At 38.8% G+C, this 26861-nt stretch overlaps 3 protein-coding genes across 8 annotated transcripts in view; 2 read left to right on the top strand and 1 right to left on the bottom strand.

Moving 5' to 3' along the window:
- Positions 1–255: 255 nt before the first annotated feature.
- On the bottom strand, positions 256–16893 carry lmbr1l (limb development membrane protein 1-like). 2 transcript variants are annotated; one of them, XR_534062.2, is made up of 18 exons: positions 16713–16893; positions 9292–9376; positions 6288–6321; positions 5856–5995; positions 5339–5442; positions 5022–5145; positions 4856–4924; positions 4708–4772; positions 4256–4328; positions 4073–4159; positions 3879–3955; positions 3704–3781; positions 3531–3604; positions 2611–2701; positions 2455–2521; positions 1599–1760; positions 1357–1453; positions 629–712 (listed from the first exon to the last, which is right to left on the bottom strand). XR_534062.2 is itself a non-coding variant. In XM_008413676.2 (17 exons), exons 1-17 carry the CDS (start codon positions 16773–16775, stop codon positions 627–629), a joined length of 1479 nt encoding a protein of 492 aa, XP_008411898.1. In that variant the 5' UTR covers positions 16776–16893; the 3' UTR covers positions 256–626. The 2 variants fall into 2 exon arrangements, 1 of the variants encoding a protein (XP_008411898.1); XM_008413676.2 differs by lacking the exon at positions 1357–1453 and having other exon boundaries at positions 256–712.
- ikzf4 (IKAROS family zinc finger 4) overlaps positions 9392–26861 on the top strand; it is a 25304-nt gene continuing 7834 nt past the window's right edge. The window contains exons 1-3 of one of the 5 annotated variants that reach the window (XM_017305898.1): positions 9392–10863; positions 10955–11091; positions 25492–25546. In XM_017305898.1, coding sequence (XP_017161387.1) covers positions 25507–25546 — 40 coding nt within the window. In that variant the 5' untranslated portion in view covers positions 9392–10863; positions 10955–11091; positions 25492–25506. Of the gene's footprint in view, positions 10864–10954; positions 11092–21801; positions 22896–23252; positions 25401–25491; positions 25547–26861 lie in introns of those variants that run through there. The other 4 variants (XM_008413677.2, XM_008413679.2, XM_008413678.2 and 1 more) reach the window with 4 other exon arrangements.
- Positions 17012–21756, top strand: dnajc22 (DnaJ (Hsp40) homolog, subfamily C, member 22). Its single transcript, XM_008413681.2, has 4 exons — positions 17012–18553; positions 19039–19642; positions 19728–20020; positions 20107–21756. Exons 2-4 carry the CDS (start codon positions 19096–19098, stop codon positions 20281–20283), a joined length of 1017 nt encoding a protein of 338 aa, XP_008411903.1. The 5' UTR covers positions 17012–18553; positions 19039–19095; the 3' UTR covers positions 20284–21756.

The raw sequence follows: 26861 nt of genomic DNA, 5'->3' as shown, positions 1-26861 counted from the left end.
GCTCCCATTTGCCTGCAAAAGCAGCAAACACAAAAAAATTCCCTGTGTAACCTCTAGGTTGACATACAACAACGTCTCTTTACCTCCAATAAAACAACCTCTTACTTATTTACAGTAAAAACCCCGTTAGAAAACCAGACCCACACAGTAAAAGAGTCCCAATCTCACAAAGGTTGTGTAACGTGCAAGGAACTGACTGACTGGAGTACCAAGAAAACCCTGAAGGAGGAAGATGGATTTATGACACAGCTTCACTTCACGAAAAAAAGAAAAATACTGCTGACTTTATTGTTCAGAAAGGCAGAACTCCCAATATGGCTTCCATCCTTTCTTCGCCGTCCAACGCAGTCTTGTCCATTATGACTTGGGACTGGGTGCTCAACTTACAGTCACTTAGCAGCACAGTTCTTGATCGGGATGCGTTGCTCATGAAAACACACCCAACATGCTGTGTTCCCGCTGGCTAAAGAACGGAGGGGCTCGTCTTTGCCCGTCCCTTTAAAGAGGGAAGGCCCCGCTGTCTTAACGGCCAGGAGGAGGCTTGAATCATTGGTTCACAAAGTGGTTCGGCCTTTAAAGGTTAGACTAGCCAGTGCTTAGGAGTGGTAAAAAAAAAATAAAAAAGGTCACTGGATTTTAGACAGCCCACTGGCCAGGAGGAGCTTAAAAGGAATGGTAGACCGTGACACAGGTATCGGCAGTCTGTCGAGTCCTGAGAGAAAAAGAAAAACAATGGCCACTCGTATTAAATTAGCAAAGCTGAGCAAAATTAAAATCTAGAACTCGCAGAACAAACGTAATTTGGGAGGCAATGGAAAGACTGCAGCAGAACTGCTGTGCTGCTCAGATGCTATCTTCACGGCGAGGAAGGGGATTGCGTGTGTAGATTTGACGTGCCCATGCTCCGACTGCTTGTTTGTGTTGGGTGGAGATTTCGAGGGTGTGGGTGTATGTGTGTGTGTGTGTATAATGCAAGGGGTCTAGGGCGGTGTGCCTGAAGGTCCCCAATGGACCTGACTCTCCTCTTGTCCCTTTACAATTTCCTGAAAGAATTGTATTCTTTCTATCTGAGGAAGAGAGACCAGCCCATCGGGAAATGGGGCCAAAGGTGGGGAGCTTATGGTGTAGCTATTAAAGTGCAGCAAGCAGAGTGGAGTGCAGACCCTTCCTCCCCACAAAATAGACGATAAAACAGATGTAAAATCAGTGCTTTGCAAAACTACTTTGACCACTTTTCCCACATTTTGACACATAACCTCACGCCCTGTTACCTGAAAATCCTTTAAAAATGACAAAGCATTCTTAGATCAATCATCCAAAATCTTTTTCTTTTTTTTAAATTTGGATGTCACCAACCTAAGCTGACGGGTAGCAAAGCAAGGAGATAACTAGCCAGGGAAGCAGCTGGCAACCTTGGAAGAGCTGCAGAGACCTAGAGCTTAGGTGGGAGAATCTGCAACAAGCCACGTAAGGAACACAGCAGAAGCATAGAAATTAAGCTCTGGTCAGAGGAGACAAAACGAGAACTTTTTGTACACATGCAATGAATCTATAAAAAGCCCACTTTATGTGAAGAGCTAAAGCAGACACAGACTAACCAAAGGCACGGATGAGCTCCCTCCGCACCGCCCAGGTGACTGTCTTTGTAAGGGAGGCGGAGGTGAGACCAGCAAACAGCATGTTGTACAGGAAGACCACGTAGAAGTTCCCAAGCCAGTTATATCGACCAAAGTCTCCCAGCAAATCGAAGCGGGTGATCCCTACAGGAAAGGAGCACAAGAAAAAAAAAAAAAAAAAAAAAGTTAAATCAACAGGCTTTGGCTGCAGTGCTAGGAATCATGAAATGCATGTGCACTCTTGTGGTCATTGTTAAAACTGCAAGTAAATTGATTATTTTTGCAATTTCTTAAAAGAATTGCCAAAAAAAAAAAAAAGGAAGCCCCGTCTCCCCTTATTCAGACATTCAGCAAATAGAAAAAAAATGGCAATCCTACCCGACCTAAAACATGATATATACAGTCTGTCTTCATGTCAAAAAATAACAAAAAGGTTATGCATATTTTTATACACTGTATGCAAATATCAGGTTTAGCTCCACATGCGCCTCGAATTTCCTATCTCTCTACTTCTCACTGCAATTTTAACGGCATTCACACCAGAACATGTAAAAATGGGGAACTACACCATACACTGCTGATGTAAGGCTCCCTATTATCTGCTTGAATAAGAAAATATATCGTCCTCCAATGTTGCAACCCTAATGCGAGTTACACATTCAAGCAATCAGTATTTCCATGGCAACAGGACGAGACACGACACATTCATTTTAACCCGCTTTTTCCTTAAAAAGGAGGACTCAGACAAAATCTTTTACAGCCACAACATTAACCGCACATTCAAACATCAAGAGTGCCATTAAAAATATATATATTTGTTATATATGCATGTTCTTACCAAGTGTGCGTGAAAACACCGGCAGCGCAGAGCTCAGAATTAGCAGCGAAACACAGTTTACAATGATCTGAAAGGAGCATAAACTCAGAGGTAACAGCCAGTAAACAGTGAATTAAACAGTTTCCCAGTTAAATTCAGACACTTAAAGCAGTTTACCTGCGTGAGGTTAGTGTCTTTCACGCGAGGCAGGAGGCCACAGAAGAGAGGAGAGCTGTAAAAACCCACAACTGAGGACACCATCAGGTAGCTGCAATTTACTTTAAGGACTACAGTGAAAACATGTGTGGAAAAAGCCTGGTGACTACATCTCACTTTGTTGTTTCAAAAGTAAATCTTGACGCATGCATCAACTGAAAAAAAAAAAAAATCTGTTTGTGGCAACAATTTAATCATTTAGGACTTGAAATGATTAATTGAATTAGTAGTGATGAATCGTCCACTGATTTAGTAATTGATTAATCGTTAACTGGAGTATACGGACTCTGAAAATGTCCATTTACTGAAACAACAACACAGAGCAACAATTAAGCCAAAACTGTACAAAGAATATACACATTTTGCATTTGAGATGAATAACCTTCTGTTCTACCCAGAACTCCTTGGGTGGCATTTTTAGATTCACATGGTTCATAATCTGCAAAAACAAAACAACACAACAATTTTTAAGCACCTTTTGCTATCATTAAAAAAGAAAAAAAAAGAAAAAAAATCAACAGTTTGGTGCAGTATTTTAGCTGCAGGTCCATCCTTTACTGCAAATATTCAAGCATACTATGTTTTTGGAATCAAGTCAACATTTTTATTTTTTTAATTATATTTTCTTAAAAATCAATGAAATTACTTGTTTATTTGCATGTATTTCTAATATTTTGCACAAAAAAAAGGCTAAGGGTTAAATGAAAATTCTGCTGACTGTGCCTACTTTTAAAAATCTGATTAGAATAAAAATAGTCATTATCTGGAGCCCTACCATCCATACAATAACAACTGACCTGTTTTTTATTTTAAATCTGTTACAAAAAAGTTCACTACAAAGCTGAGCACCCCACAGGTCGCTGGTTCTGTTGAAAGGATACAGGATGAGGACCACCTGAACTGCAGCGCCCAGAGAGCCGAACATGGAGAAGGAGGCCATTCCCAGGTGAGGGTCCTACAAAGCAAACATGACAATCCTCACTGTAGGCCGCCGGCTGTCCGTTTCCAACAAAACAGGAAATGTTTCTGGTGCCTTCAAAAGGAGAACCCTGACCTCCATTCCTCTGGGCATGGCCGTCTCATCCAGCAGCAGCTCCAACACATTGAAACAGACCATCAGCACACACATCACCTGGAGAACACACGCAGCAAACCCGTCAGCGAAGACGTCACAAACCGAGGAGTGAATGTAGGACTCGTGAATGCGGCGCTGCCCTTTGTATATATACCGTAAGTGCAAGCAGGATAAGCATCGCCAGAGGATAGCCCAAGTTTCGTTGCCATGGTGACGCCTTCCTCCGCATCTCTTTGGGGGGGAAACAAAAAGGAAAAGAACAAAACAATAAAACAAACAAACAAAAAAACTGATGTTGATGCTGTCGGAGAAACCCTGCAGACAGAAAGCGTCGTCAGTCAGCCTCACCCAGGGCGACACGCCTGCTCTGAACTGCTAGGTACTCTTTTCTCATGGCCTCCACGTTCAACTTGACCCAACACGATGGACCGCCATCTTCGATTGCACAATGCGAGAAGGAGAAAATAACCTTTTAAGAGTCAAGCCACGGGGGAAATGAAGGAGGGCAGTGATCACAGTCAAGAGACTTACAATTCAGCTTCCTGTAGAGCGAATCTTCTTCAAACACGGTGCAACTCAGAGTGTCTTCTATGTCCTCCAGAAGCTGAAACGCAACACGGATCAATTAGGGTGGAACATCAGAACGTGTTCATGTCATTTTCTGAAATGACACTCTGAATAGATGTGCAAAAAAATTTAAAGGAGAGAAATACAACAAAACAATATAAAATTATGTCGAAGTTTTGATTTGTGTCAAACGTTTCTGGAAAATGTCCATGGTAAGCAGTACTTCCTGATTAGAAAACATTGTGCTCAACTACAGCAAGAGCTTCAGTCAAGCACAAGTTAACAAATAATGCATACTGCAGACCCTGATTCATGTATACTTTGTTCTCTATAGAGCACAAAAAGGTTTTTAAAGACCTGACAAAACCTAGGTACGTGGTGCGGGGTTTTGATTTTTGCGAAGAGCCTTGACTTACCCGAGGTTTCACAAGCAGGCTACCCGTAACGCTGAACATTCGAGACAAGCCAAACGGGGTGCACACTAAGAAGGGAAGACACAAATTAGTACACAAAAGTGACACAACTCTGTCTCAAGTGTGGCATTTGTGCTCAGCAGATACTGACGCAGAAGCAGCAGCACTCCAAACAAAGAGATCCCAGAGTACAGGTATGGCAGATAATACTCCCACAGGTCTGCAGTTTGAAGAGGGAGGGTAGGGGGAGGATAACAATTAGCGACACTTCCAGTGAAGCCTATGTGGAGTACAAGGGTATGATGAGAGTGACTCACCGTAGAGGCTCTGTCGGGCAACGTTGTCATGGAGGAGAGCTGATGCCACCCACACAATACCCAGCACAAGGAGAGCAAGCAAGATCAGCAGGACGACAGCTTCATACACTCGCGCCATTACTCCCTACACAGAAACACCAGTTGTTTGGTGATCAGTTTGAGAGAAGCTCATTTTAAAATCTTAGACATTTACAGGTGTAAGAAAAATAAGGTAATAAATAAGGTAGGACACAAGAAAGAAAGAAATACAATGGTGGGTGAGAGGAAAGAGGGAAGGTCAACAGAAAAAACAGAAAGTCAAAAAAATAAACTCCTACCTTTTTGGATCCAGCAAACCCCTCGGACTCGGTGAAGAAATACGCAAAGGGCATGAGGAAGACGAGGGACAGGTTGGAGAATAAAAACACTAGGTTCCATAACCCTGACAAGAGAGAAACAGATCATTGTTAAAGATTGGGTGTGTGTGTGTGTGTTAGCATTCATTAGTAATTACGACTGTAATGAAACATTTTAGTAGTTCCCTCCATCAACCACTATGTGGCATTGTACTAAAAGAGTGGGATACAGGCTCCCTTCCACTGTCTATGTGAAATATTTAAAGCAGAATTTCAACAAAGCAAAAAGCAGAAAACACACAGCTCACATTGACTTTACACAGCAGCTCAGGGTGGACCAAACAGCTTCGAGCTTACAGCGAGCATCGCTAATTATTTGCTGGGCCACAGGCCAGTCGAGTATTGATGTGGGTGCTATTACTGATCCTGTAGCACCGTGACGCCCGGCTGTTCTTAATTACTTTCAACGGGACGGACGAACGAAAACAGCGAGACATACCGTGGATGAGAGAGCCATTGAGCCACTGCATGTAGTAGCTATGTGGGAAGGTGAGCAGGACCTCGTTTGACAGGATGGAGATGGGGAGAAGCAGCACGGCGCACACTGCGACAGAGAGGGTGAACGTGCACAGCCAGAGCCTGGGAAGAGGAACAATAAGATAAGTCATGAGTGTTTGTGTTTCGCCTAAGCCTAGCGAAATCAGTCTCGGCAAAGCCAAACCAAATGAGGGTGCAGAGTGCAGAGCAACAACGGTGTTAGATTTTCACTGCCAAAAGCAATAAACACGCAGGCGACCATGTAACAAGGCGATAAATCAAAAGAAAGACCTCTGGTCGCCAATCATGTCCCAGTCACTGCTATCTGCGCAATCATCCAAAGTGACAGTCAACGTAGCTGCCGTCCAGTTAATCATTAGAAGTTTGCACTTACGCAATTTTGTTGACGGTAGCATCTTCGATATCATCTGAAAAGAAAGAAGAAAAAACAAGTTATCTCGTTTGTTTTTTCAAAACGGGACATTTTCTTCCCCTAAACGTCTCCGATATGACTTTTTGAAACTAGGAGTTTGAGAAAAAAATAAAAATAAAAAACAGAACAAGACGTTTTTAATCAAACACTTCATATAATGGGTTAAAAAAAATTCCTGAAGCAGCGTATGAGCGTGTACTGCACACAAAATGCTGAAGAAAGCAAACCTCTCACTGAGCTCAGAGGGTGTGACCAAGGGTCAGGCCTGTTTGGAACATTTTGATCATTCTCGACCAAGACTCCCTTTAAACCAAAGTATGCAAAAAGAACCGAGGTACAGTCACATCCAAAAGGTTTAATATTAACAGAGATCTCATCTTTTAATAACCGTACAGCTTCAGTCTTCAGTCTTCAATTGGAATTCAGTCTTGATTGCTGTGAAGAGTGATACCATGAAGTGCAATTAACAGTAAATCAAATTTTCTTAAATTTTGGTCAAAGTGTTGCACAAAAAATACCCCAAAACAACAACAAAAAACCCCCCAGGAATTCCAACAGAAAGAAAAACACAAACACAGTATAAGACAGAAAGAGAAATACATAAAGCCCAACACATGAATCTCTCACACTGGTTTAAAACCCAGCAAGCGCAAATGTGTTTTAAGATTAAATATGATCAGGCAGCTGGTTCCACAGTTTAGGAGGTAAAACTGAAAAGATCCAATGTCCAAAATACTGAAAATGAACTTAATCTCATACACACAAAAAAATCATTTGCTGTGTTTTAGACCTTTTACAAAATGACATTTTAAATGGTTTTATTGTATCTCACAGATAATTTGATGAAGACAGAGAAACGGACATAAAAAGGGAGTGGTTCTAGCATATGGTGTCCTCATTTAGCATCAAAAAGACTTCACATACAAGAATATTTCTGCTACTACGATTGGCTCAAATAAACCATTCGAAGAATCGTTAAGGAGTTCAAGGAAAGACGTTCGGCTGCCTGCAATTTAATAAGGAGCAGCCAGGGCCGAGTTTGCTCTGGAATGGCAGCAGGCAGGTGTGACTTATAGACTGTCAAAGGGACCAAGAAAACAAAAGCAAAAAAAAAAATCAGCTACCTCTTTTAAAGAAAACCATCACAGAGAAACAGACATTCAGTAGGAAGTATCATCAGTCTACAGAATGTAAAGTAATTTTTTCCTGAAGAAAACTTTTCTAGATGAACCAAGCAACTTTTTTCAGGTTGTTTGGGACATCTGTAAAAGTGACTTTAAAAAAAAAAATTAAAAAAATGGTGAATGCTCCCAAGAGCATTGCCCTCCAGACAGTAAAGAATCCTGAGACAAGTTGTGACTCAACCCTTTAGGAGTCACTTTACCGAACAATTCGGGATCAATCCAAAAACTCCAAAGGTGAAAGTGAAAATCGAGTGACTGGGATCAAAACTCCAAGTTCCAGAATCGTGGCCAAGAAAACTCCCCCAAGACTAAGGTCATCTTGAAAACGAAAGGTTGACATGAATTTGACGCTCACTCACCAGCCTCGTTACTGGGTACACTTGCCCAATTGCTTGCTAAAACAAATCGCAAAGTTAACTAATCAAATTCAAATTTAGAACCAGAATGGAGAAAACAAGAGCTTTAAGTGACTTTGAGAGTATGTAGTGGTTTGAGTATTTCAGAAACTCCAGTCATACTTTTTTTTCCCTCTTTTATCTGCACTACAAACAACCAAGTCACTTCTGGAGGCAAACAGGAGCACAACTTGATTCTAGCAAAGTGTATCTAATAAAGTGGCCAGTAAGTGTTTATCTCACAAAACCTCTGAAACTGAAATGCTTCTTACTGAACATCAGAAAACCATGGAAAGACCTGAGGAAAACCTCTTATAACACTGAAGCAACACGATTTGTGAAGAACAAAATTCTGTCAACCTTAAACATTTGGCTACAACTATAAATAGCAAGCAGAACTCCCCCCCGACTCCCCCAGAAAAAAAACTCAACACCTTTTATTATGCACCTGAAACGAATTAAGTGCTACTCTTAGTCAGGTATGTGATAATACGTCCTTGTGGCGATGCTGTCGCAGAGGTTCTACTGCAAAGTAAAACCCAAGGAGCAAGAACCAGTTCTGGGTGTCATAAACGTCTCTGTACTGTGGGATTGCATAACTGTCACATAGCTGCAGGGCAGAACTGTGCTCTTGTTGTTGATGCACAAACTTCAGCAGAAGGAAACCGATGCACAGAATGTGAATAAAAACGTGCAGAAGAAATGACCGTCTACTAGGGTGCAGCCCAGCCACGGTGGAGAACTGAAGAAAAATCCACATCTGCTTCCAATGGACTCGCATTTTATTGGCTTGAGCGAATGTTAATCAGCTCAACAGAGCACAAGTGACTGGGATCACTTGCAGTCATCTCGCAGTACATACGTCTTGTTCTTAGCCTCGTGGTGACAATCATTTGTGCCTGCCAAAAAGTTTGTACAAGTTTAAGGTTTCAACTTTGTCTTGCAGAATTGTTTTTTAATCACTCCCCCGCCTTTTTAAAGAGCTTTCTGCACACCGAGCAAAACGTCTCCTCAACATTATCTCCAGGCTTTTCAAATCAAAGTTCAGAGTGTGACGTCCTAAAAGTAATGGGCAAACTTTGTTAAATGTGCATACATACGAAGAAAGGAAAGGACAATGAACAAAACAATGAACAACTATAAAACAGAAAAACACAAAACAGACTCCTTACTCAAACAGCGAGTTTCTCAGTAGAACTTATGCAAGCCTGAAAACGTGTTGCCAACACACTCAGTGGAAAAGAAATTCCAAAACCTCAATGTAATCGGTGCGCTTGTCAACACTGTTCGTTTTCCTCAAGGCAGTTCTCAGTGAACTGTTGATTGAAAGCCAACCCGCAGAGCTCTCTGAAATACATACTCACATCCAGAAACCGTCGAACTCACCTGTGATAAACTCTGCAGTCTTTTTGAAGTGTGTGAGGACGAGGTAGCACACCATGTAAAGGCACGTAAACAAGAGGACACAGATCTGCACGAGAGAAACAAAAGGAACTTAGTCTTTTCTGCACGAGTCTGAAGACAGAAAATGTACCCCTTCCCACCCCCCGGTCGATCTGTCAGAACAGCTGCGGCTGAAGACATCTACCTGTTTTTAACCATTTAGTTTCGCTCAGGCGTTGAAGTAAGACGTAAATCACAAGACAGGGGAGATGAAAACAAGAGACGGGGTGGCAAAAGCTAAAAACATGAACCGTTTTGTCTTGCATAAAGATTATTCAAACAAAGAAAATGGGGTTCCAAGTGCTCAAAGGGGATAGTTCCCCTTTACTTGGATTAGAGGGACTTGGGGAGACAGACGGGTAAAAACCAGTGAGAAACACTCCACCCTGCCCCCTACTGCAGAGAGTAAAGGTCATCAGCTGATGTTACATTCATTCAAATTTAGGTTAAACCAGCAATCTGTCGTCTGGCAAATCTCTAACACGCCAAACACTAGGGTCTGCTAAAACCCTCACACTTGTATAGAGTTTCAGTTAATTACAAGTTATAATAAAATTTTAAAGTTACAAAATGCTTGCAGAAGAGGCTTTTAATCCCCAACAACCAACTGACTACACAGGACTAATTGCCAACTTTATATTGTCTTACTATTTATGCATTGTAACATGCCATTTTGATTTTTGCTGCTTGATTTGTCCCCACAATTTTTATTTTTTTATTCCTCACCACAGCTTTAAGGAACCACATGTAATCTACGAACAAACACGCTGGGCAAATTGAAAAAGGAAGTAATGTTGCAACGCGACGACATTTCTGAACAGGTGCCAAAAAGGAGTTCAATATGCAAAACGGGATTTACATTTTTACCCGTAGGGCAGTAACAGCAAAAAAAAAAACAACTAAGATATGCTCTCCTAGGTAAGATAAGATACTTTAACATAAATGTGAAGAATAAAACCCAAATGATGGTAATATCAGATTTGGTGCTCTATATAAAAAGCTCATGATATACATTCACCAGCAATCTTATTGGGTGCACATTGCTGGAACTCATGGTGAACGATTCACTGTGCCAGAAAAATTTATCACATATTTGGTTCAAATGAAATCAAATGCTTCATTGTTACGGGTTTTACCAGCTGCACATCTTTGATGGGAATGTCACATTCAACTGCATACAAAAAGCTAAACTACTGAACTGAGATCCGGTGAATGCAGAAGCCAAATAGAGTACAGAAAACACACCGTTGAAGAAACATGCTTGAGGTCACTACAACTCCATTTTATTCTGCTGGGCGAAGCCACACCGACGACATTATAAACACTGACATCAAGGTAGGACACATCACATTTTTGCTTTCAGGTTATTGTTCACCTTTTAAGTTTCAGTTTCCTGTTCTTAGATTACGGGAGGGCCGCTCACTGTGGTCTTCTGCTGCTGCAGTCCATCTGCTTCAAGCTTCGATGTCTCGTGCATTCAGGTTTCATTTGGTATACCTTGGTTGTCACATCTAGGTATCATCTCAAACCAGTTCTGTCCATTCTCTTTTGACAAGGAATTTTCAACCACACAACTGTGACTCACAACATATTTTCTTTCTTTCAGAGCATTACCTGGAAACCTGGGCGATGGTTGTGCATGGTATACACTACAAACTCGGTCTTAGAGCAGCATTTTCGGCCAGACTTGCACTAACAACAATGGCAGTTTCCTTTTCCTGCTGATGCTCCTCATGAGGTCTAGTGAGTTGCATTCACCACACCTAGATACATAAATCTATTAAATTACTCCCATGTGATTGGCTGATTCAGTGTTAACAAGCAATAGAGCAGGTGTTCCAAAGTGGCGAGTACAATTTCTGTGAAAAACAGTCATTTATCCCACAGGGACACTTGACCCAGTTCATCAGATCTCCCTACTTCTCCCTGAGAGTATCTCAACACCAAACGAATAAATCGGCTTCTTCCTGAATGTTCTTTTTTGCTGGAGAAAAGCTGAGAATAAAGCAAACTGAATTTAGCTTTCAGCATTCTTCTATTTGAGAAATATTTGAAATTTCTCGTTATAAGCAGGAATAATCGGTGGCAACAAACAGCCTGCATACCAACAACAAAGCACCCTATACAGTACAACAACTAATCTGCTCAGACTGAAAATTCTTCAATAATGCAGCCTAATTTGGCAAGAGGTTAATCCGGAAAAAAAAGAAAAAAAAGGCAAAAGCAGGGAACAAAGTATGTGTATTAGATTTGAAATAAAACGGGTAGAATAAAACCTTTTCAGTCCATGTTGGTGAGAACCCACATCTTTCTTTGGTGTCAAGAGACGGAAGCCACCTTCAAGACGGTTTTAAAGTTTTTAGCATGGAGGGGAGTAGGGCTGTAGTGATACAATAATCTCACAATACAATACAGGATATTCTTCTCATGATGCGATATATATTGCGATATTCAGCAAACGATGCAATTCAATACACTTTTGCGATTTTCTGAAAGATTTTAGAGGGACAGAGTGATTTTGGTGACATTTTGWGACYGTYATAGAGTWRGACTGAATTAATTTWACTGAAAAYTGATTAAAAGCACCAACWACACAATACCTGSCTMTGGTTGGACATGGACWCAGACTTAAAGTCGACAGCTGGACAAAATGAATCAAAGAAGTGGTGAGAAAACATGTTTCTTTTAATTGAAACAGTACAAACTGTAGCTTACATGCATTTGTAAAGTAAATAATACCTTTTTAACCTTGACACTTAACATCTGAAGGAATCACTCTAAGCCTGATGACCTAATCACTCTCCCGGCAAGTGATTAGGTGAGTGAGCAAGGTGACAATTGGATGTTACGATACTTGCGGATGAATATCGATTTTTTTCTAGGAAAGAAAATATCAACATACATCGCAAAATCGATATTATTACACAGCCCTAGCGGGGAGTGTATCTGCATCCTATGCAAAGATGCAGTGCAGAGAAATTTGAACTTTGCAGATTGACTTGGACATATTTGTTCTGATAGATTTGACTGGCAACCCTGAGAATTCATTGCATATTTATTGAACAGGCTCCAAAAGGTAACGTAACCCTGTTTAATAATACTAAGTTGTGATGAAAGTTGTGAATTTTTACTTTTCTAGAGATGCAGAAATATTAGCTGGAAATATTAGTAGGACCAAATTTCAGTTTGCTGGTCCCAACAATTGACCTGGAAGACGGAAACTAGAAATGAAATTCTTCTCCAACAGCAAATGCACCATACTGAAGCGCTAAATCTTGTCACTAACACTTTTAGGTGAGGAGGAAGTTGTTCATGTGACAAAAACATGAACAAAGTATTAATGTTGAATTTTGTATTTCCAGTATAACTGAAGTGTTTAAGGAAAAAAAAAAAGTTGGGTGAAGCGCAAAAGCTGCAATAAGGCAACAGTATTTCTTAGGAGAGAAGCTTCAAGTGCTGCAACACAGTCCTCCCAGATTTTGGTAGGGTAAGTGGTGATCATTTTGCCTCCTGAAGTTGAGCAGGCTGCAGCAGATGATAGGAAAGCTGAACATATTACAGAAAGTTGCTCAATTTTATTCTTTTGAGCTTTCAACCTCCGTCTGTTAGGAAGGGGGTTAGGGTTGCCTTTCGTAAATCTAAGAGTTAAGGTAAGAATCTGGATTCTCGAGGAAAAACACACAAACTGATGTTTAGTGAGTAATGCCAATTGTGCTAATAGCCAATAAGGACAGTTTAAAATACAAACTTCTAATAATTGTGTTTTGTTTGTGCCACAGCCTTACATGGTCATCCGAAACACATCACTTCCCAGGGGGTTCTGGCTGATTCTGTGCAACCATCTACTTTGGAAATAAACCACTCACTTCCAATATTTCCAAATATTCCATGGTCCATTCACTCACATTGTTTTAGGGCATCCTATTTCTGACCTGCAGGATTCTACCTTGACCTTTTACCCAGCCAGACATTGATCCTTCCTGGCTCAGGATGCAGGCTAAGGCATGGGCTCTCTGCACAGTTTACATCCTCAAACACAGGCTGTTCTTTTTCCATGTCAGTTATGCATAAATTTGCCAGATGTTATTAGTGTGCATAATTTACAATGATACAGTGGAGACAGATATTTGGCAGCAACAACATTTTCCCAAGGATTTTTTTTTTATTATTATTTTAACCTGAACACTGGTGTGCAGCACGCATACTAGAAACACAAAGGTTAAAATCTTTCAAGTAAATTTACATGTGAGGTTGTTTGCTTAGATTGCTTTTTTAAAGATTATTTTAAAGTGTTACTTCAGTGGAAAAAAATAATAAGAAAATGTACTAAAATGTGAAATCATTGAACAAAAAATGTATGGGAAATCAGGAAAGTACTTTAACTAAAATGTCTGCAGTTGCTAGTCAGTGAAACAGACATTTGACAGCTGCCTGTTTTCTAAGTAAATTTAATTTATGGACAATTTTTCAATAATAATATAATTAAAACATTTCACAAAGAGAGACAGAGGGTCTCCTATATTTTTAAGTTATATGAAATCCAAAACAGCAACACATATCTTGATAGCATCTTGCAATATTACGTAGCGTTCTCATTATGATCACATTTGAGCTTATTCAGCATTTATAGCGCTCTCATGAATGTTCCCTTTAAAGTTGCTCTCGTGACATGCGCTAATCCACCCGCATAAAATTACCATCGCTGATTTATGCTTTTGTTTTTGCAACAAATGCCAAGTTGTACCTCTCCTCTGAAACTAAAGGAGGTCGCATGCATCATTTCTACACAGAATGTCTCACTGTGTGAATTGTCTGACCTCAGTACCAGTTTGTCATGCCGCCTTAGTCCATCTAAGCCAGGACTGCAAGTCAATGTTTTACAAATGTTTTGTTGCTACTCTGTGAAATTACACACCTTGGAGATGAGACTTTAATAACTGGGAATATTATTCTTTTTATTTATTTATTTATTTTTAACTTCTCCGGGGAAGTGCAAATGTTGGCCAATGTGGCATATCTTTAAAATTTCAAGTGACTCCGTCATAGATAGCTTGTCACTTGGATTTGTCTTAGTGTCTCTATAGAGCTGACTGTCATGAGAGGGTGCACTGCCAGAAGGTGATGTGCTAGACACTCACGGCTCGCCTGCGGCTAATAGCATTAGGTCCAGAGGGGAAAAGGTCACTGACAATCTGAAGCAGCAAAGAGGTGATTAAAAAGGAGTACAACTATAGACAGGAACTGCTTTGTGTAACATGTCGATACTCCATCGATACTTTGCATTTTATTGACAAAGGTCCCAAATCTCTTTATAGTGTAAATATCTCAGGCCAGTACCAAGAGAGTTAAAATGTTGTGATTTGAAAATCTGGCTTAAAGTTTACGTTTGCTTTAAAAAACAAAAACAAAAAAAAAACATATATGCATTACAAAGTTAGCCTAATTTAGAAATTAAGGCTTAAAAAATGTGATGTTACTTGATACGATTTTAACTAAAAATTATAAATGATATGATTTTAACTTCTATAACAAACAGAAGCTTTCGGTTCTTGTCCATTTTGACAGTGCAAAAAAAAAAAAAAAACAGAAAAAAAAATTTATTTGTAGCTGAAGTCGCAACGTCTCAGAAAAATATGTTGTTGCTGAAAACCAGGATAATAATACTGATTAAAATCAACATAAGATTTGAAAACATTCGTTGTTGTAATGACAACTGTGATTCAATGTGTTGTGCAGCTTTTGTGCAAAAACATTGGCTGATAATTGGAATTGGACAATTCTGAGCTTGAGTGAAAAGAATTTCTGGCATAACTTCGTTAACTCTCAGTTTTCATGGATCGGGTCAAAGACCTGATAACACGGAGCAACTCTTGAATTGCTGAGAAACAACTTAAGTTGTAGACCAACGCATTTCTCAGCATTTTAAGTGTTACTACAGTCGGCTTCACCTTAATAACTCTGTGCATGAGTTGAAACACTGAATGAATGTGCCAAGAGACTTGGAGTCATTTAGAAGGAATTTTCAGAGGAAACTTTTTTTTTTTTTTTTTTTTTACAAAGACATGTCAGATATTAACCATTGAGTGGACTTCAGTAAATACCTGAAAAGCTCAGCATATTGCAGCAAAGTTGTTCTGTTTAATGGTTTTGAACAATCAACCACTTACAGGACATCCTGGATATTTGGAAAAGTCAGCTGCTTTTTAGAAATTTCAGCATTAAGGAAGGGGTTCACATTTTCCAGAGAACAGATGCCGAGGCTGATGTTCACAGTTACTAATGCTAACCTTGCTAATCATGCCGATTGTTAAGATGCTTGAAAAAGCTTAAAATGTCAGCTTCAAATAATTTTAATATTTGAACTCTGTTTAACAGCAACTCATCTGCTTCTAATATAAAATAATTAATCATCACCCACAGCACCCTATATTTCTGAGCACTTATAATACAAAAAAAAATCAGATTAGGATGAAACCAGTGCTGGCAGGTCAAAAGCTTTATAAAAACCAGAAAACAGTTATGGGAAACAAATCCTTGATCATTGTATTTCTTATGCATTACTACTAAATTTTGATCAAATAATATGCCATATCAGGTCATTAAAATTTTGGATTTTGTTTTTTTCTGTTATACTAATAACATTCAGATTATTCATGGCAAGCACAAAGTTATCACACATATAATTAATGTATCCATAAATGCCGAAATAATCGATAAAGAGATTACCTGTGCGGTTTTTTTTTTGTATCATTATATAATGGTCATACATTTTTATCTTTGATCCTAACTGCATAGGTTTTGCTCATCCCTTCATATCCTGGGATGCAATGCGCTTAACAGAAATAAACAAACTTGAGCAAAACTGCAAGTTCAACATTGTCCTTATTGATAAATTGGTGTTATCCACAACAGCTTAGCTTTCAGGAGCGGATCTGTCGGAGGGGGACCTGAATGTTTTATATCGGGTTAAAGTTCTCTGCCTTGCTGTAACGGAGCAGATCGAGCTGCAAAGTCTGAAGTTCAACATGAGGTGTGGTTTTAAACAAAGCCGCGTCAGACACAAGAGCAAGCAGCAGCACAGTTACAGAAAATTATATACACAGGGCTAAAAACAGACAATAATGCAGTACTGCTATGGCTGCGTTTGTCTTGAAACGAATACAGTGAACGCGACTAAAAGAAAAAAGAAAAATAAGTCAGGTTAAACAAATGTAATTTAGAGAGAGAGGCTAACACAGACCTTTTAACAACGTGACTTTTTGCATGTGAAAAGACAGCATGCTATATTGTCTGTGACGACCCCAAATCCCCCCCTTTAACTCGTCAACCAACGGTTGCTCCACTTTTAGCCCAGCTTTACTTACTATCGTCTCTCGGACGCGGTTGTGGAAAAGTTGCTCCCTAATCGACACTTCGTCCGTTTCCATCCTCTAAAAAGCATGCCACTCCCCTGAGCCCTGAAGCCACTGAGAGGGCCAGTTTGATTAAAAATGTTGAACCGGTTGCATCGTCGCAAGTCAGCAACGGATGTATCAGTTGGTTAGAAGCGCTGAGTTTTAAAAATCGGATACAGCTACCCTGATCAAAACCAGGCGGGGCGGGGTCATTGGGGCGGGGCTTAGCACTAAAATGGATCCCATTGATTGGTCAAGGCAGCTGCCAATCAGAACTAAACTTAAAGAGATTGTTTTTTTTGGCTTACAGATGTTCTGTGTATTTTTACTAAGTAGCAAAAAAAAAGAGCACATATTTAGTAGCAAGATGATATTTGAATTGAAAAGAACTAATTTATGCATCATAATTATTTACACCATAATAGTTAGAGGAAATCTGTTTAACATTTGTTATTTTTTTGTGTTTGAAATTTTGCACACCCCATATGACATTTTTACTGTTAAAAAAATCAAACATAAACTTTAAAGCATCTTAATTACATTCATCCATACATGCATTTTCTTATCAGACAAGGATAATGAGTAACTTTATGAAGAAGGCTGCCTCAGTTCTGGGAGTTGGTCTGGAGTTTCTAGAGCTGATTGTGCTGTAAAGAAATATTTGAAATGAAAAACATCATAGAGAACCATAAAGGCATCTTCTTTGCAACACAACAATCTAGCAATAGAGAGTCTTCAGTGATATGCATCTTCAAATCTAATTAAGGACAGGCTGCTGTTGCAAAAGAACCTTGAATAATAAGGATTATTAAATCATCAAATTTTATATTGGGATCAGTGAAATATTATTGAATTAAATTAAATTGAACCAAATTGAATGAACGTGCTTGGTGTGTCTCGGACGTCGGAACTCAGATCAAGAAATTAAGCCTCCCCCTCTAGGTTGCAAGCCAGAAAATGAAAAGCAGTGGGTTCATCAATTGTTGTGCTGCTACTGCTAAAAAAAATACACTGATAACAACATTTGTTTTTTATGTTTCAATTCAAACTCTACAATGAATATGATTTCAAATAAATATTGTGCAGCACGGACGCCACAGATTTAATTGTTTAGATGGGCTTCTTTCAATACATTTCGTATGCATGGGAGTCGACTCATACTAGATATTGGCTGGACGGTAAGATGAGGCTTGTTGGAAAGCTTTTGAATTCCCAGTCAGAATTTGGACCTCGTGGACATTTCTCAGAAACTCTGACTTCAGAGTATACATAAAAAAAAACACCAAGATCATTGTTTGTGTAAATAAAACAAAGAAACAATGCAGCAGAAAACCTCTGCTTTCCAAAACGCCGGGGCTTTACAATCGAAGCAACATGCATAATTATAAAAAAATAAATTATATTGCTATCATTCTTGATTGATGTAGAATGTTTTACATTTTATTATTACTGATTAATCAGCTGCATCTTTAACAAGTGTTTCTCATTTTTACCACTGGAAAACATTTGAAACTATTTTTGAATGTACTGAATTGTCTCAGTCAATGTTTTAGCAGCCTATTTTCCCTTCAAGGCTTCTAATAAATTAAAAATATTCAAAGCTTATAACATTAGCATCCTGTTTTTAAAAAGTGCTCATCAAGCACTTTGTTTTTATTCCGTCAGTCATTATGACGTTCCCTATCTAGGCTGCTGTGTAATCTTATTGTCATGATCCAAAGTCCAAATGTTGCAACAACGTGCTGCAACTTCAACAGCGGAAACCACTGAAAAGGATTTCTCTGGATAAGGATTTTTAAACTAAGGACTACGTAAGTAAAACATCCTTTATGACACAAAGCCAAATACTAAATATGTGAAAGGAACAGATGGGCTTGGTGAATAGAGAAAGTTGGTTGAAATATATATATTTTTTTTCAGTCTACTTAGCGAGGTCATATGATTCTTTTTCAAAGGCATTAATTTCTGGGGATGTCAAAGTAAATGACTTGATGATTACGAGCTAAAATAAACCCCATTTATATAACATATTAATCCAAGTAGGGACATGAATCACAGAGATTAAAAATCACTCTGACTTCTCTGCCAGAAATGACTGGAACAGCTGGCAGATAAGATCAGGAAATCACGACATGTGGCATTATGTGAGTTTCGGAATAGCTCACATGGGTTAGCCCCCTCCTCCCCCCCCACCCCCCAAAAAAAACAAAAACTAATAAACTCAGCCCTTCTTAATAACAATCTTTAAAACACTCTCAAATGTAAATGCAGGCATAATTCTGTCACTCCATTGCAGGAACTAAACAAAGATGGCAGCTCACTAGAGCAGGAACTGATCCACTGCTACAACAGTATGGTGAAGAGAGTCCTAGTAGCCTACGCCCTGTGGGCGATGGGTGGGCCTTTGGGTCTTCACCATCTCTACTTAGGGAGAGACAGCCATGCTCTGCTGTGGATGCTAACTCTGGGAGGTTTTGGCTTTGGCTGGGCAAGAGAGTTCATACGTATTCCAGCTTACGTCAGCGAGGCTAATCGAGATACAGAAAAAGAAAGATGGCCGCCCAAAGAGGGACTCCCACCTGCCAGCCCCTTCAGATTTGCTGGGCAGGTGTGTGTTGGGATCTACTTTGGCATGGTGGCTCTCATTGGACTAAACTCCCTCAGTTTCTTCTACTTGATCGTTCTGCCCCTAAGCGTGGGCGCAGGGGTTCACTTGGTGTCCAATGTTGGTCAACAGACTGCAGATCTCCAAAAAACCCTCACTGCCTGTCTTGTGACATCACCGATATTCTACGGCAGCTCTCTCTCACCTCTTCCTATAAGCTTGGCTGCTAGCATCACTGCTGCACAGCACCGCAGGTTCAAACCTCCGAAAGCCCCTGGCACCCAGCAGAAACTAGGTGAGGTCCTTTACGTACCCAAAGATCCCTTACTTGAATTTATAAAACTCAGCTGAAACTACGTTTTCCTCCACGTTTCGTTCAGGTCCACGGCTTTACAGGATTGGTCTAGCTTGGCTTGCCTTCTCTGCTCCACTGGGTTATTGTTTTTTTTACAACACTACGGCCACACTGTATTACCTGTCTGACTCAATAGCTGCACTGCTGGATATTTTCTGGTTCCTGCCTTGGCTCAGAAGTGTGCTGGAATATTTTCTTTTAATACCGTACCGCATCCTGTGTGCACTGACTGGAGGGGGGTACCACGAAGACGCTTGGAGGAAGGTGCTGGAAATACTGCTGAAAGAGTACACACACAGAGAAAAAGAGGCGCTAAAGGTGAGAAGGCTATGAGTGATGAGTTAATACATCCATGCCCTGATTTTGCTTGACATTCTCTTTGTGTTTGAATGTTTGCACTCAAGGTGTTGTCATTGGAGACAGAGGCGTCTCTGGAGGAAATAACTCGAAGCTACAGGGAGCTGGCCAAGACATGGCATCCAGACCACAACCCTAACAACGATGCTGAGAAAATGTTCATGAAGGTCCAGGAAGCTTATGAGGTCTTGATGCGATGGCACAAACCCCAAAGGTTCAAATAGTGGTGCTATTTTTCTTACAGATTGGCCATCATTGAGTGTCATTTAAAAAAAAAAAAAACTGTTTGTGGATATGTGACAAATCATTTGTATATGTCTTATGTATATGTCTTGTTTATTTAGCATCTTCAGTTGGTTTCAGATACATTTTGCAGGGTTTGCAGGACATGTTATTATGTTGATATGCATTTCTTAAGCAAGGTTTGAGTGCTCTTTGTTTGTTTCGAAAATACATCACCATCATCAATCCTTGTGGACTGACGGAACAAGAAAAAGTGTCTAAAACATCAATGTCCACTGTTGCATTTGCTGCCATCCGGGCAAATTGACCTGTCTCTACATCGTCCATGCGTTTGGAAATTTGGTTGTTTTTATTTTTAATAAGCAGGCAGCTTCACATGTTCCATTGGATTGGGATGGCACCAAACATTCTAACTTCATCTTCATGTTCTACATGCAGATTCACATTTGGGCCTTTTTCTGCATGTAAATCCCATTTCATCCTCATTATTCCTTACAGTTCTGTGTCCTGAAAAGAAGTGTGCTTTGAAATCTACCTTGATGTATTTGTTTTATTATTATTTTATTTTTAGACCTTTCTAATTTGGTAAGATTTAGGCTGTAGGTAAAGTTAAATGAGAAAACTCAACCCATTTTTCCACGTCTTGTGTTCTTTTGCCTTTCCTCCTACAGCTAAAACAATGCATGTTATGTTAATTGCAGGTTCTAAATTGCACTAAGGTGTGAATGCAGATATGAATGGCTGTTTGTGACACTTGTCTCTATTATGGCCTGTGAAGGACTTGTCAATTGTACATGTTGTGTTCTTGTATGTCTACAATTGCCTAGCGGACATAGAAACCAGCTCCCCTGTGACACTGAACGTAACATAAAGCAAGTCAATAAATGGATGGATACATTTTTCATATGGCATGATCTCTTGATGGAATTATGTTTCCTGTCAGTCAGAGAGATGCAACACCTTGTATGGCCTCCTATCATTCTCTTTTAACTTCACACTCATTTGAAGACTTGTGCAGGTATTTGTTTCAGAAGTGCAAAAGATAAGATAATTATTTAATTCTATTGCTTCGCGGGGTGATTTAAAAATGTTTTCTCCATCAGATTTCAAAATAGAGCAGAAATGTCAGATCAATTATTTGGACCTATGTTTGTACAAAGCCATGCTGTTTAAATGTATTTCTGTAATTAATATTTTCCTCAAAACCTAAACATCATCCAATTCATAACAAAATTGTACTTTGCCTAATGCAATAGAATTTTACACCTGTTTGATTGCGTCAAAAACAACAATTTGCTGCCATCTTGTGGTACAAATGTAATATTAAAAGCAACAACGTCATTACTAATTTTTACCGGCTGTCATAGTCATGTATCAGCACGTACTATATATGTTTTCTTATAAGTGTTTATAATGATGAAGACAAGTGCAAATAATAAAAACAATCATACTCATTTCGGGCTTTTACGCAAAACTTGTTGCTGGTTTGTTAGACTGATGTTGCTCAAAACACACATCCTCGTTTGGATTGTGCAATTTCTACGTGCCTATGTTGTTATGAAACTATAAACGTCAACATATTGTTTGTGTTCTTATGTGTGTATCGATGCATTCGACAATCTCTGGATCAACAGCTCTGTCTGTATCCCAGCATGGGCCCGGAAGTTGTTTGGGTTTCAGGTGAAAAAAAAAAGACGAAAAAAAGAAAGAAGGGAAGACAGAAAGAGAAAAAAAAAAGATCCCAGGGATGCTGCAGTCGCTGGGGAAAACAAACAACCAGGCAGACAATTAAGGAAGGAGCGCACCGATCGACCTGCAGGTAAGGACGAGGACTCCGCCGCCCATCCGTCGCCGCTTGATCGGCGTGTTTTTGAATAGTTGCTGCGGGTGAATGCCATTTGTCGTGTGGTCGGGTGCCATAGCAACGGCTCGTGAGAAACATATAGCCCAGGTCGGTTTGACGCGCTCGGTGTTGGATGACAGCTGCGTTCATGCGGACAATTCGCTCAGTCGCAACTCCTGCAACACACTGCCGCCGCCGCCGCCGCCGCCGCCGCGTCTCGCCGCTGTCTGGAGCCGTGCGTGAGCTGATCGGACCAGAAATCCTCCGAGAAGGCTAAAACAAGTAGCCGCGGATGCTCTTGGAGAGAGAGAGACAGAGAGAGAGAGAGAGAGACAGAGAGAGACAGAGAGAGTGAGGCATGACACTTATCTGGAAACATATATGATCCAATGCATGCTCGACAATCTGAAGGCCAGAAAGGATTGTAAGGCAAGGGTTGGTGCCGATGCGCGTCCCCTTGTCTTTATTTATCTCTGTTATTTTTATTTTAATCGCCGTGCCCCGGTGCGTCTCCCGACTGCATCAGTGCCTGTTGCTTCCCATGCGGGGCCAATGCCAGGATTTTAATTCTCCCTGAGATGTGCTGTCTCCGCCTCCCCCTCTCTCCAAAGTCAATGTCCACTGTTGTCATCCATTTGAGCGAGAGGTGCTGCCGCCTTGTACATCTTGGTCTGTTTCCGTTTCCTAACGTGAAAGCTCCGTCTGCTCCCAGTGAACATAAACATGTTGGCGGCTATGTCTAAAGACAACGTAAGTCAGCAAGAAAGTGTCTGGTCTCGGTGTATCTATCTGTGTCACTTGGTTATTGGATAACTGTTTTATGTAACGTGCACTATATGCCCCTTATTGTTAATTACTTGGCAATTATGCATGAAGGAGGTGGACAGAGTAGGAAGAGATGAGAAATGGGTGAAAGACCTGTTTAACCTTAACTAACAAACATCTTAAAATCAGAATGAATATTATATTATATTATATTATATTATATTATATTATATTATATTATATTATATTATATTATATTATATTATATTATTTCTATGTTAAAATATGAGTCCTTTGCAGTCTCTGAGGATTTCCCTCAAGACTTTAGCTCTGGCTGGATCAGATGTTGAGGTGTTTAGGTGACAATTTTCATAACTTCTTTGATATTTATTTAACTCTACAAAACCTTTAAAACTCCACGATTATTTAAAGGACACAAAATGAACTTCAAGTGCATGTTAGAACTCTTTACTAACAACAACAACAACAACAACAAAAAAAGGCCTGGCATCCTCACTCCTGGCTTGTTATGGGAAGAAAATGAAACAATTTAGAGTCAGAAGGTCTATTCAAAACTTCAGAGGGTAACAAACCAGTCTGTGATCAATGTTAATTGTTTATTATAATGTTTAATCTTAATAAATAGTTTCATTTAAGATCAAAATATTAAAATAGAGAGGAAATAAAAACAAAAATCTTTCAAAAACATGCTCTGACATTACTCACCTTGGACTCTTAACAAAAATGTCCCGGCTCCCTCCATGTTAAACTCTAAAAAAGAAGGTTCGTTCACATAAAAATAAATAAATAAATAAATAAATTCATTAATTAAAAATTAAAAATACAGTAAAATTGAAAGACTTGGAAAAAGTTTATTGTGCTCCACTGAAACTTGGGACGTTTTAGATAACCTTTAAGTATCTAATAACAGTTTGGACTAAAGAGAAAACAAGGATTTGTTCTTAATTTGCAATTTTAAAAGTATGTGTAAAGAGCCAAACTGTTTTGCTTTTCATGTTGCACTGCTGTAAAAAGATATTGGGCCAGATAGCTTCTGTTCTGGTTTTTATGTCACAACAAAATTTTTCAGATCATAGATAACCTCAGTACATGGATAAAGTGGTTTGCACGTGATGATTCCATTTATTAAAGTAATAAAGCTATCCAAGCCAACCCTTTGTAAAGAAGAATTTTCTCCTCTTGTTAAATCAAGACTTAACTGTCACAAACTCCCTTTTCTTAAAAGATGTGTTCAAGCTCCTTATTTAAACCCAGTTCTGGTTACTGTCTGGCATTTATAATCAGGAGATCAAGTAGAACAACTGACATCATGAAATAAGTGAGAAGCTCTTTAACGTATCTTACTCTGATCTAAAGATTTTCAAGAACAGATCAGTAGCAATATTGCTAAGATCAATCAGTCTGTCAACAAAACAGTCCAAAATTGTGACAGTCTTAGGATACTTTGCTGCTCCAGGACCAAGACAACTTGTCATATCTGATGGAACCATCAATTATGTTCTCTACCTGTTCTCTACTGAAGGAGTAAATCTGACCATTAGAGATGGAAGATATGGACTTTAAAAATGTTATCACAATAATTTGTGGCACTTATTGCAATAATTATAAAAGTAATGCTAAAAAAATATGCATCAGTATAGTCTTTATTACCATCCAGACAAAATGGTGCAAATGCACCACTAAGCGTTCATTTAAAGAAAAATAAAAAATTAAGTGGTGCTTTTATAAAACCAACATTGGAAATTAAGATCTTTCAAATAGCAAAAGTAAGAATCCCAACCAAACCGACAGTTTTCAGGTTGTGCGAACATCACGAATTCCTGAAATAACGTTTTTTTTTTTCACAATAGCAATAAATGGTATAATAATTTCCCATCCCAGCCAACCATTAGTTTGTGACCGTGAATAAAACTTAATGCAGTAATTCCCATTAATCCATCCATCCATCCATGATTGATTTTTATTTTTATTTTTTTCGTTTTAGTACACTCATTGAAAAACATCTTTCAGCAAACATCATGTTTACCCGTCATTAAGACAAAAAAAAAAAAAACTGGTCAAAATTTTTACATTTTTAAGTTTAAAGTAGCTTATTTGAACAGACTTCTTAAAATATGTTATCAACTAACTAATGTGTAACCTCATGTTGAAAATACTCTTCATTTGCCCTGCAACCCCCTAAACCTTTTTTTTTTGTGTTGGTTTCAACTCCTCCTTTGACACTGTTTACCAGACGATTTGTATAAATGTCAGGCCTTTCATTATCATTTGTTAGACAGAGGAGGTTCACCAGAATACAGAAACAGTCAGATAGAACTCAGGTTGGAAAAAACCCCCCCAAAAAACAAAAAAAAAAAGGTTGCATCTTTTAAAGTGAGTTTGATATTAGACAATCAGATCTGAAAGCCTACAGTATTCTGCATTTGCATCCACCAACTGATTAATATATTTTTATTAACTATAGCAAAGGTATTTATTTTTCATACTTTTTAAAATATATTTTATTTCATTTTTTTTTAAGAAAATATCATGAATTGAAACATGTGTTTTATTGTTACAGGCATCTGGTGAGAGAATGAATGCTGATGAATGTAATGGACGCTCATATTCACAAGGTAAATCTAAACATTTATATATGCATCTGTGTCTTTTGTACTGAAAAAAGTTTAAAACTCTTTCAAATTTTCTTAAAATTTGATGCTAAGGACTGTATTCTTGAATCCGTTCATCAATAATTCTCAAGCATTTTGGAGAGTTGTTCCTAAATCTTTCTCTTTTTTGGGCTTTTGATCCTTTTTTAAAATGTTCTCTTTAATTCTTGTACATTGTTGGACAATTTAGCCTAAAAAATAGGTTTGAGGACAAATAGGGGATAAGCAATTAAGTGTGATATCAGAATTCAAGAAGTTAACTAGATATGAACTGGACCTGTTTGCTGAAGTACTTTTAACGTTTCTGGGGAATTATTGCCAAATAAATAAACTAAATTAAACAAATCTACTGCTGGTGAACAGTACACAGAAAGTCAAATCTTTAAGAAGTGAGAGAAGATCCATTAAGCGCCTGACCTAAAGGATGCATCATCATAGAAACATTTAAGTTGACAGTATTATAGGAATAATCTTGCTGCTAAAATGCAATCAAATATAAATAGTTTCTTTGTAAATGTGTTTGTTATATTTAGAGGCTTTCCTTGAGGAGATGATTAGTTTGGGGATTTAGCATCCATAGATAAAAATCACAAAGTTATTTTCAAATACAGAAAATAAAACATGGTTAAAAAGTCCAAAAACTAATTCAATTATACAACGAAAGATAAAAAGTATTTGAAAAAAATTATTGAATGAAAATGGCTGCTTTTTGTAATGACTCAATAATCTGAAGACAGTGTAAAAACAAAGGAAGATCATTCAACAGTTTAGGTCCAATATTCTGAAAGAAGTGATCCTAGCAACTTTTCCATCTAGACTAGACAGGAGAGATGCGAGTTCTTCTGTTTGGTCCAGTTAACGGTTCTGCTGCAGAGTTTTGGACCAGAGTGCTGCTTTCTTCTTAATACATCCAGAAAGGTTGTTGCAGTAGTCAGGACGAGCGAAAACATACACATGAATAATCCTCTCAGTTCAGTGTGTTAATAATACCAACCTTCTCAGTTTGGAGATATTTAAATGATTAAATCTCTTTGAGGCGAGTTATTCTGAGTGACCTTCAAGAGACATCGACTGAAAGCATCACCTAAATTCCTCAAGTTTGGCTTAACAGCATAATCGTTTGCCTGTTCAGAGAATCTTTGCTCTTCAGGACAATGATCAGCAGAGACATGCTTTCTTTTCAGAATTCAAATAAAGCAAGTTAAAAAAAAATTTTTTTCAGCAATTTGTAATTTTGAATGAGATGTACAGTTGAATGTCATCTTAGTGTAAAAATTAT

Source organism: Poecilia reticulata, linkage group LG7, assembly GCF_000633615.1.
Source record: "Poecilia reticulata strain Guanapo linkage group LG7, Guppy_female_1.0+MT, whole genome shotgun sequence".
Taxonomy (NCBI): Eukaryota; Metazoa; Chordata; class Actinopteri; order Cyprinodontiformes; family Poeciliidae; genus Poecilia; species Poecilia reticulata.
This window is presented reverse-complemented; position numbering and strand designations above follow the sequence as displayed.